General features: G+C 31.0%; 1 protein-coding gene across 1 annotated transcript in view; it reads left to right on the top strand.

Annotated features, from left to right (window-relative positions):
* The first annotated feature begins 4,369 nt into the window (after window positions 1–4,369).
* LOC106457729 (RPA-interacting protein A-like) overlaps window positions 4,370–12,486 on the top strand; it is a 16,669-nt gene continuing 8,552 nt past the window's right edge. Inside the window, exons 1-3 of the mRNA XM_013917172.2 lie at window positions 4,370–4,492; window positions 8,940–9,152; window positions 12,472–12,481. Coding sequence (XP_013772626.1) covers window positions 4,394–4,492; window positions 8,940–9,152; window positions 12,472–12,481 — 322 coding nt within the window. The 5' untranslated portion in view covers window positions 4,370–4,393. The remainder of the gene's footprint in view (window positions 4,493–8,939; window positions 9,153–12,471; window positions 12,482–12,486) is intronic.

Genomic DNA, 12,486 nt, shown 5'->3' with positions numbered 1-12,486 from the left:
AGAAGGTCATTTATAAGATACTATATAATCATACCAGGATCTTGTTCAAGATGTTGCTCATGATTTTTTACAAGATTCAATCAATCCTATAGAATCGGACGAAATATATATCTTCAATATGATTATATAATGCTGTAATACTATTAAAAGGAGTATATTTCTTACAAAATACATAATTCGTGGTCTTTAACATACATTGGAAGCCTACAAAGAGGGTTGTGAGGTTGAGAATGTTTCCTCGGGTCCCACTGCTGCCCACCATGAAGCCCACGAGAGACAAGAAATGTATACGGAATGTATCAAATCAATACAAAACGTATGAACAAACATTAACTGCTCTTCCAACCACTTATGTGTGTACGCGACACCATTCCAAAAACTATTTGGGGAGGGGGGGACATATACAAATTCTACCCTTGGGGCCTATTACAACTCTCGAAGGCCCTGGTGACCCTTGTCCCCATGTACGTAACCAATAACATGTTGTGTACGTAGGAAAATTAATGAATAAATAAACATAACAAGGTGCTGAATCTATTGCAGCCTTCAACGTGGAAAAAAAAAGAATATTTAAAATAACTGCTTTCAATTTTCCAACAACAAACGTTATTTGTTTTTAAGTCCAAAGCTATAAAACTGGCTTTCTGCACTCTATCCATTGTCGCCAATTTGCCAGGAAGATTGGCTCTTTTATAACTCTATAACACAGACACACACACACAGATAACCATACCAGGATCTTGTACAAGATGCTGCTCAGAAATCAGTAAATATCATAAGCTGCACAAAATTAAAAACTGACTAAACGGTTTGTATTCTCACGATCCATTACATTGTTCATTCAAAATTTTAAAAATGTTTCCGCATGTGAGTGTATGTAGGTTTAAAGTTAAATATTGGTCAAGGAAGAGGCTAAGTTCCTTTCACCCTAGTTACCTATTGTTCAGAATCATTCACCTATAGTTTCACGTGCACATCCTTATGAGAAATATTTCTATAAAGATGAACACACAATGTAAAAACGATCATTGATCCTTTCCACTGGTGGGTCAGTTGATACCTTGAGGTTAATCCTCTCTTACTTTTCGATAACAGTGGCCGACAGTGATGTTGGTAGCATACATATACTGAGAAGAATGGAATTGTAGAAGTGTATACAGAATCCTATATGTTTTCAGTCTGGAGCTGGTCTTTCTTATAGCTCTAAATATCCAATAAAGACGCCTTTTTTCTGTTATACAATTGTCGTTTTGATTATGCTTCGTATTTTCAAAAAATATTGTATTCATACTGTTCGCATTGTGTCTAGTGTCCTTCTTTCTTATAACTCAGTCAAAACCACCAAGAGAATTGAGATTTACTCATGCGAAAACATTTTCTGTCGAATCTCTTGTCCTATCCGATTACTCGAAAAAATCAGTGAACCCGAATATATATGGTGTTTTTACGAAAATTTTGTTTCCAGAAAGAACAATTTGGCTATGACTTACCTAAAAAACTAGAAAATAAATTTATTATTATGTCACTCCAAAGACCTAAACGTTGCTTATGTTTGGTAGTTTGAAGACACCGTTTTGCCTGTACTATGAACGAAACAAATTACTCATCTACAGTATATTTAAACAATCAGTTATTTATTCCAATAGTCTAAAGATGCTTGAAACCAACCTTGATGTTTTCAGCAAAAAAAAAAAAAAAAATTAGAGCAATTTTCATTTTTTTTGCCCTTGTTCTGACTAAAACATGGCCTTAACTATAGAGTATATAAAAATTAATATTTAATCCAAAATCGATATGAGATAAAGTACACTAAATTATATTCTAATGTCTTCACCTGTCAGTGACTGAATTTCTGCTTTGTAAGAATAAAAATAGCCCTTTCAATAAATATTTTTTAAACTTACTAGGTGACGCTACATAATTTCCTCGTCCAAGTATTGTTGGGTGGATTGTTTGTTTGTTGTTAAGCAAAAACCTACACCATGAACTATCTGTGCTGTGACCACCACGGATATCGAAACCGAATATTTAGCTTTACAAGCACTTATACTTACCGATGAATCATCAGGGACCCCGGGGCGAGGGTGATTATAAAGAAAAAATCACAGAACTAAAAATTACTATATTTTATAAATACTATAAGTTATTTGTCCTAGGAGGCTCATCGGTAACGCTGAAGGCTCATAATGCTAAAAATCGAGTTTCGTTAAACATGGAGGACAGAGCAGAGATAGTCCACCGAGTACTTTATGTTTTACAAAAAAAAACAAAAAACATTAAATTATACCAAAGGCACTTAGAGAATCATAAGTTGTTTTTACATAACTCTATTCAAGAAAGCCTTGAAATAAATGCTCTTAGTTGTTTATTAATATATATATATTTTTTTTTTCTCATCAACTCTTTTTAAATTATAATTAAGCATTCCAATCAAATATTAGTCATATTTTTGTTAAAAATTAATAGCTTTTTGAATAAATTATTTTAACACTGTTGTTGTATTAACGCAAAGCTACACAAGGGTCTATTAGCGCTCTGTCCATCCCGGGGAATCCAAGCTTAGATTTTAGTAATGTAAATCCTCAAACTTACCGCTGATCCACCAGGTGACATGACATACCATATAATAGGAAATCACTATTGTATTTAATTTTTATAATTTTACCAAGAAGAAAGCCTGTACTTTTCAGCTTAATCTGTAATGATAAATAAATGCAGTGTTAAGTGAAACTCATATTATTTCCTGTAAGAATTACATGAAGAAATTTTACTTGAGAGAGCTGCAAAATTTTTTGAATAAAAGTTCTTCCCTCAGTGATACAGGGAATCAAGGATAAAATATTTAACGTTTCTAATAATACGTGATCGTTATATGTGTAAGTTTGCGTGTTTAACGACGATAAAACTGTTTCATATATATACACTTGGACAACTCTAAGAAATAAAAAAGACCTTCTATAAAAATTATTGAATCAAGCTCATAATGAAACTGAGGCCATTGACAGGAATGCCTTCGGAATGACTTCCAACTATAAAACTACGTTGCACTTATCCTTTATATTAACTACTCGATGTCACACTATTCGGTGTTGAATCGGGTCCATACGCAGAATGTTTGAAAGGTGGGGCTCTAATTTGTGAGAACAAAAATCAAAACATTTTGTGCAAAGCACACTCCGTATGCAAAGCATGTTAATGCTACTGAGGTGGGTCTGGGAGGCATGTCCCACCAGAAAATTTGTAAAAAAAAAGGATGCTATGAGATTAATATCTGTAAGCAATTTTGCTTGAAATGTAGCTTAAACAATTGCATAGCTGTTCACATAAAATCCATAAACATCCCATGAAAAGTCAACAAACCATCAATCGTTGTAATACTGCATGGGGAGTTAGACTTAAATTAGCATAAATATGTATGTTTTATTATAGTAAACTACTGTACTATCTATATGCAGAGTAGCTATTAATTGTTAAATTATATTACTAATTCAAATAACTCTGTACAACAATAGTATATTAGCTATTTCAACCATTGGCTTTATATGCGTACATGTATGCACTACTGAAATAACATGTTAGTATGCTCCATTCTTCTGAGGTGCTTTTCTGTAAATAACTTATATATATATAGTTTTAATGTCGATAGCTGTGTCATAATTATTGTGTATTAAAGCAAGAGCACTCAATCTTACTGCGGTTTGTGTACACCTCAGGTAATTATTCAACCAGCAGAGAGCAGATGCCAAGTGTTCACATGAACATGAACTTAGTAGCGGTGTGGCAAAGAGTTTCAGTAACATAAAGATATTTTAATGGTTGGAGACGGCTTGAATGGGTAATGAAGAAAAACTTTAATATGAGTTTAACACAACAGCAAATGTACAACGTTTCGACAAGGTTTTTGTCATCATCAGGTACCTGTAAAAAAAAAGCCGTCTCCAACCATTATTAGTCTCAAAGTGGGTTCCTCGTCATCGAATAAATATATTTTGTTCACTGAAGCACGCTTTTGTGCGGATAGCTAGTATCTAGAGTATAGAATAAATTAATATCAACAAACTGCCTTGTTTAAAATAATCAGTTTATTTGACATTTAAATGATCAAAATTTATTATAATTGACAAAAATTTAAATAAAATTTTTTAATATTGATGTCAAAATTAATTATTTTTAATTTTGTTAGAATATTCTCTAATATTTTTTTCTTATAGTATTTGTAAATATTACAAATACATTTATATTCTTCTACGTATTTTTTTAATTTTTAACTTTAAGACCAAATAACTTTCGAAATTCTTTTCTCAAATTTCAAAATCTATTTTTACCGCCATCTGTATTTTTCGAGTTTCGATAATTTGTAGTGCCAGTGGTTAGCTATAGTCATAGTGTTAAAATGGCGGAAGCGCGAAGTCCAAAGTGCTTTGAAAAATTATTGGTACATAAAGCTCTTTACAAAGTAAAAACGCCTCCGTGGAAAGAAACTTTTAGAAAGGTATGTAACATACCACTCTATTGGACATTTTATATGTTTACACCAACTAACGAATGAAACTTGATCTTACAAAAGCTTAAACCTCTAAATATAGCTATAGACTAGTAATAGTATACACACACATATTTTTCATAACTGACGATGGGATGTGCTCTTGTTTTGATTTCAGCTCAGCTGTTGCTACTCGTACTACTACAATAACAATGTGGTTATACTTGTATATTATTGGTACTTAACTCACAGTTATATTAGTACCACTGCACTATCGTCACCAAGTTCTATAACTTTTATATTTAGTGAAAAAAGAACTAGCCAACTTCTGAGTGAGCTTGCTTACTTTTATTTTTAACTAGTCGTTTTGACTCTTTATTAACTGTGCTTTGGACCTTTTGCTGTAAAAACTCGTAATGTATAAAATCTCAAAGTCAAATAGTAAATGTGTAAAAAACACCAAAGCACATTAAAGAGGCCAGCATTCGTGGGCGAATGCAACATGTCTCCACCACACAATCCCAACATGACCAATTTTGACACCAGAAAGATTACCTGCAAAGAGTATCTTTGTAACAAATTCCATGTAAGTTGGTTGAAACAAGGCTAAGTAATTGACTTAAACCCCTAAAATTATGGATTTATTTCACTTTTGATCCCCCACTCTTAAATTACCAAAAATTGACATATTACATATTATTTATCTATATATGTATGGGGCCTGTAAAAAAGTATTCTTGTACCAATCACATGTAAATTGGCCAAAATACAGTGAGTTAATTGTCAAAAATCCTAAAATTATGCTACTTGTGACATCTTGACCCCTTCCCCTGTAATTTCTAGAAATGCTAAAGTCCACTATTTTTGTTTGTTAATTGTAAAAGTATTTTTGTACCAAATCCCATGTAAATTGATCAAAATATGGCCAAGTAAATGTCCAAAAACCCAAAAATATTATTTTTTGTGGGCTCTGACCCCCCCTCCCCCGAGAAAAAAAAACAACTGAAATGGGCAAATCCAACTTTTTTGAATGTCAGTGTGTTTAGTGCAAGAAATTTATATTTTTAGCCAACTTTCATTGTGATTCCTATAAATATAACCACACAGGAGCCCAAAATTTACATTTTTTACTTGTTTGACCTTTGACCCCATAAAATCCTTTAAAAAGCCTAAATAAACAAAAAGGAAAAAATGTGTCTCTGCATTTTGGACCAAGTTATAACCCTACCAAGTTACAAGTCAATCTGCCATGAAATGAAGGAATGGCAGTCAGTTGAAAAGTGTTTGGAAAAAGAAACAATGGTAAAACAGTATATCTTTCTGTAGAGATATAATCACACATAATTGTGAATGGTGGCTGTACAGTCTATTTCAATTCAAAAAGATGTTATGTCATTTTTAGCATTTGAAACAATCCTAGATTAAATCTTTCACCAGTGAAACTTGAATAAACTGAAGAGCACAAACAAGGCATATAATATTCCTTATATCTTCATAATTTCTTTGACTATTTTGATAAAACAATCTTTAAAGACTGATTTCTCTGATTCATAATTAGCTGATATTTTTCGTCATAAAGTTTTTTCAGTGATATGGCATTCATGTTTTTTTTTTTCTTCTTTACAACCAAAAGTGGTATAGGTTTATAAATTTCAATTCTGTGCAGCTACCATAGACAGTTGAAACATGCCTTGTACAATGATTGCAATTAAATATTCAAAGAATTGTATTGTGTTACCTTATACTGGAATATAAGACTATCACTATTTGAAAATAAGCACTGTCAAAAATGGAACTGTTTGAATAGAGTAAGAGAAATTAATTAGTACAGCTGGTTCAAGGACAGTGTATATATGTACGAATGGTCACAATATAGTGGACAGAAAACATGAGTAACCAATCACAGTAATCTGGTAGCTGGTGTTAACCATATTTTTGTTTACATTTTATGCCCTAAATTATTAACATTTTTACTGTTAGGACTAAAATGTATGTTTTTATCTGTTTCAGTAAATCATGGGTGGGTAATAATTAATTATTTGATCCATCCGTCTAATCACCCTTAAATAAAAAGACCCCCAAAGAATACTATGTTTGACTTCAGATATGCAACAAAATCAAAGTATACATAACCACTTTATTTCATTTTAGAATATTATGTATGAGAACATTTGTCCATCACATGAATATGAAAATTAAAAATAGATAAAGCACCAGGACCAGATAAGGTTTTCCCCAGAGTTTTAAAGAAGTCCAAAGATCAGATATGCAAGTTTTTCATTTTTGGTAGGTTAGTAGACATGGGGCAAATGACTTAGGATTAAAAGAGTTGCTAGTGTTACTTCTGCTTTTAAAGGGAAGTGATAGTAGCCATGGAAATTTTAGGCCAGTTAGTCTTACATCTCTAGTAGACACTTAGATTTTTCAAGAGATTAGCTAAGAAGATCACATTGGTAGGGGTTGGGGAAAGACTATTTAATTGGATTGTAGTGTGATTAGATGGCAGAAAGAAATGGTTATTATTAATAGAATCCAATCAAACTGAAACCATGTTACTAGTGCAGTGCATCAGGGGTCAGTGCTTGAGCTTTTGCATTTTATTTAATTAATGACATTTATAGGGGCATAAGTAGTAAATTTTGTGGGTGGCGTTAAACTCTTGTGTATTTCTAGCTGTGTTGAGAATCTACAGAATGACTGAGATTTGGGTTACCATAATAATTTGGATCACATTTTTCATATAACTGAAAACCCACTCATTAGTGGATCTAACCTTGTAATTTGAATGATTCACTAAATCCTTCCAGTTATGTAGAATGGCCACCTGTGACCACACCCCACAAATTATTTTCAAGCAAATCTAAGTATCCTACTAACAGTAAATGCATTAAAAACAAAAGTTTTGTGTTCCCATTTAAAAACAAAAAATCCCATTCAGTATACACTTGAGTACAATGTAGCTTAGGCTTAGACCAAATCAAAACCTTGACCCACCCTCTAATCAAGAATCAGAAATCTATACTAAATGGTGGTTTTTTTTTTGTCAGAAGCCTTTTTCTGCCATTCATAAAAATATTTCTGGGTTGAAATTTATGATTAGCGGGTAGGTCAAAGTTTTGATTTGATCTAGGCCCTAGTTCGAGCAATTATTAATCATACAACACAATTTTGTTCTAGTTTAATCATCTAATAAACTGACCACATTTTTTTAACTAGCTTTATAGTTTTATTTCAGGTTGATATGACTTAATAGATGAATTATTTTAAAAGAGGTAAAGAAATTTAATATGTTTTTCTTTCCTGAACCTAATTCAAGTATTCCACATTTTTCCCAACATCAATAATATCACTTACCTCTAAAAAAATTATCCTTCCTTTCCTTTATTAACAAAGGTCTCTACAAAAGACATTAAAGCCTTCATAATCTCTATTTAATCAATATTGAGTATTACCATTGACATTTAGCATGCTAGTACCATCAAAACTTCTAATTCCAGTATCTTATAGCAAATATTCTAATATAGTTTTATCCATTAATTGTTACATTTTATATGTTATAAAAACTGATACAAATTCCATTAAATCAGAACAAATATTTAAAAAATGTGTAACTCTCTTTTAAGCTTCACAACATACACAGAGATGCAGGAAACAGTCAGTCTTTAACGGCTACAAAAAAATAATTTTTTCCATTTTATACTCAAAACTCAAGAAAGTTTTATTGAGAATCTTCTCTTCATAAAGAATACTAAAATATTTTTGTTGATTTACTAAAGGTTCTACAAGTCTAATCCAATGGTTTAATGACTGTGAGGTATTACTTAATTGTCTAATAAATTACACAAATTTCATCATTGAACAAATTCAAGTGAACTGTGTGAAATACCATTTCATTGTTCGTATAAGAATATAAATTTTAAACTTATTACTTTGAGGATTGATTAGAATACAGTGTGAAACTTGTATTAGTTGTAGCAAAGAAAATAAGTTAATAATTGAATGTACCATCTCAGGATAAGGTGAAATATACATTTTTGAATTATAGATGTAATAAGTTTTATTATTTCTTTTTTATTTTACTAAAAGTTAATATACTTCTGAATTCTTTAACTTTTAAAAATGATGTTGTATAGAAGGTTCTGTTTGACAAAAAAAATAAAATAAAATTATTTATCTTAAATTAAATCACTCTTCATTTAACATATTTGGAAGTGACAAATACAATTCATGCAATTTTCAAAAATTAAAACTAACCCAAAGTTGGTACGTACAAAGTATTTGGAATGTACTTCTTCAAAAGAACACTATGAACAATATGTCATACTGTTTAAGATATATCTAGCATTTAGTCTTCTCGATAAGTTTCGAGCTAATTCAAAACTTCTGGCTTACCATCAAATTTTTTTTTCCCCTCAACTTGAAAATCTGATCAATGAATATTTTATGCCATATATAGCGTTGCTTGGAAGGTCTAAAAACCAGGCGCCAGAAATTGCATGATCGGTTTCGTCAAGTGCCACAAAATGATGATTTAAAGAACAGTTCCTTCATCATCAGCCATGAGAACTTTGGAAAGCTGGTGGAAGAGGTTATGGAAGAAGAATGGAATGCTACACTAGGAAGTCAAAAAATATTTCCATCCTTGCTGTCCAAAGGTTTGGATATTAAGGTAAACTTATTATGAAATTGATAAATAAAACTCAAGACTTTAAAACCAGAATAGAACCTGTTTTGTTTATGTGCAAGGTAGATTACAAACAGATACGTCTGAGTTCATATACATCATTATATTAGAAAAAAATGTTTGTTTTTAGTAAGATAAAAATTATTAGTTAAGATGATTTGTGCTAAACTGTGATTCGTCACAAATTCTCACACATATATGTGTATGTGTAAATATACAATTTCTTTATTTTTCTGTTGAAAAAGGCTGTATAAATATCTATACATTCCCTTTTAAGGAAAACTTTCTCCATAGAAAAATAAAGAAGTTGCAGCAAAAGGATAACAATTAACACCAGAGTATAAGCTACATTGTGGAAAAATATAAAACCAGGATACTTTTTATATTTCCCCACCATGTAACTTGTGCCCCGGTGTTATTTGTTATTCTTTTGCTGCCGTTTATTTCTTTCTTTATATGGAGAAAGGTTTTTTGTTCCTAAAAGATTAATTATCTGGCTCATTCATTGATTACGTTCAAGTAATTGATTATTTTTGAGTCGTGACACTAATCAGTTAAGCTGAACAACCTTGAGTTAATCTAAAATAATAACAAGAAATTGTAATTTCAATATTTCAATTACTTGGATAATTGGAGTAATTTAAACAATAATAATCAGAAACATTAATGTTGATTATATTTGTTACATTAATCAAGTAATCAATTATTTTGTGTGACACTAATTGATGTTTCTCACATGACACTCTTCTTAAGAACCCAGTGTTGAGAAGCTTTTATGATGCCTCAGAAAATGGGTTGGAGAGTAACTAATAAAGTTGTTTAGAATTTTTCTGCCCATTTCAAAGTACACATTTATATTTACCCAGATCCCTGTATCCATTAGAGATAAGACTCATCCAGTGTTTTGTTTCTCACATGACACTCCTCTCAATGACTGCTTTCAAGAACCCAGTGTTGAGAAGCTTTTATGATGTCACAGCAAATGGGTTAGAGAATCTATATAAATATAATATTACTGTCTGTTGTCTGTCCATGTAACTACTTTTCAGGGTGTGGATGGATCTTCACCAAAATTGGTGTGGAGGTTCATTAGGTCCATGCAGGGGTACAAACACATTTTCAGTTTTGTGGTTTTGATGGGCATTTTCACATTTTTTACCATTACTTCACCCCCTGTTGATGGATCTTCACCAAATTTGGCATGAAAGTTTGTTGGGTCCATGCGGAGATACAGGAAAACTTGCGGTTTCACATTTTGTGTTTTGCAGTTTTTACAATTGCATATAAGGGAAGCAACTTTTCATATCCTAAGATAACATTTCATTAATCATGAATTTACATAATTACCATCCAGGGATGGGCACTCCAGCTAATAACTAATAAATCTTAACCTCCAAACAAGATAGAATCAATGGCTAATCATTAGTGAATAGAAAAGATTCTTTTCTATCTCTATCATTATAAAGTGAATGACACTTGGGTAAGCTGTAATGTATGATTTCTGAAAAAAAATGGCTTGTGAAAGTTCTGATAGCGGAGAACAGTCATTCTTCTTAAAGTTTACAAAACTTAGAAACAAGCCACAAACCTAGGATTTTATTTAAAGTTTCTCTTGACAATTTTTTCATTTTTAATGATTTCTTTGTGTTATGTCTGTTTTAAAACTTCAGGAAGTGAGACATAAGGGAAGGATGTTTGAGGTCAGTGAGTATGGTAAGCTAGTTCTGAGAAGGGCAAATATTCAGATGATACAATAGATTTTTTTATTTGTGTTTATTAGTTAGATTTATAACTCCAACAACACAATACAGGACAGTAGCTAGTTATTGAAAACAAACTGTAATTATTAGGTAGAAATTTTAGCTTCACCAAAAATATAGTTGGAAAAATATTGCCTATATAAATGTAGGCCTAGGATACAAATGCAAGTTGTATTTCTATATGTCAAAGCTTTTACTGTTCGTTGGTGTTTTATGCTATTTTCTTGGCTATATAACTGCTCCAATAGGTAAAGATAAGTAAATATGAATAATTGCATAAAATAAAACACATTAGACCTAACTGGATATATAAAATGAAACTTTCTAATCAATTATTTAGAAAAAAAGTTTTCTTTTATAATTTTTAATAGTTTTCTTTTTATTTAAGATTATATATGAACAGGCAAGAAAACGAGTATGCCATTATAAAAACAACACGTATGGGTATGTGTACTTGAGTTTAGACTCACAAAACAAAAGGAAGTATATTTAATGCCGTTTTGAATACATTGTTTCAAAACTAAATTGCTAAATATTCACAACATAATATTTGATACAAATACTAAACCAAATTATATTGTTTTGTTTTTTCAAGCATAAACTAGATTTGTACAAAGTGTGTACCGAATTTCTTGCAATTAGGTTTAGCATTTTAAGTTTAGAAGGAAACAAACAGGGTTGACATTACCAGCCTGAATGGGGTCATGTAACTTTTAATGGCAGTTAACTATCACCTTATTTTAAGTACATTTGAGCCATTGTTCTGTCTCATAGCTTACAATTAGGTTTAGCATTTTAAGTTTAGAAGGAAACATAATTGTAAGCTATGAGACAGAACAATGGCTCAAATTTACTCAAAATAAGGTGATAGTTAACTGCCATTAAAAGTTACATGACACCATTCAGGCTGGTAATGTCAACCCTGTCGAGTTATTTAATTGTCACTAAGTTCGTGTAAAATTGTGAATGAAATATTTCAAATCTTATCTAAATGTTTTTTAATTTATCAAAAACTAATATTTTATAAATATATTTAGGTATTTGTGATAACTAGCAATTGCATTATTGTAACTGTCATGTCTTATAAAATTAGAATGACATTAAGTCATATCTATTACACATTTGCTTAGTTGAATAAATAGTTAAGCTTGTTTTAATCACTGCTGTGGTTCTTTCCTTATTTCAGTCTCCATCTGGTATAAGAAACATTTTAAAAATAATATACAAGATGACAAAAAACCTATAACCCAAGGGGCAAACTGAAAAAGAAAGGTCCACGTTTTGAAAGCTCACGGGTTATAGGGTTTTTTATTGTCTTGTTTCAAGGCTTCTTGAAGCTATGTGTTTTTCTGACATCATGAAAAAATAATATTCAGATACATACATACAGCATTTTAAATACTTTTAATGTTGCTAGTAACACTTGTATTATTATTATTAGTTCTCCCAAAACACATTTCTTTATTCTTTTTTAAAGATAAAAAGGATCTGTTTTTCTCATTGTATAATTCAATAATTTTTTTTACTCCTAAATAATTTTTTAGATTTTAGAAGAGAAT

This window comes from Limulus polyphemus, unplaced genomic scaffold (assembly GCF_000517525.1).
Source record: "Limulus polyphemus unplaced genomic scaffold, Limulus_polyphemus-2.1.2 Scaffold366, whole genome shotgun sequence".
NCBI lineage: Eukaryota > Metazoa > Arthropoda > Merostomata > Xiphosura > Limulidae > Limulus > Limulus polyphemus.
Note: the sequence above shows the minus strand (reverse complement) of the source record. Positions and strands in the feature narration are given on the sequence as shown.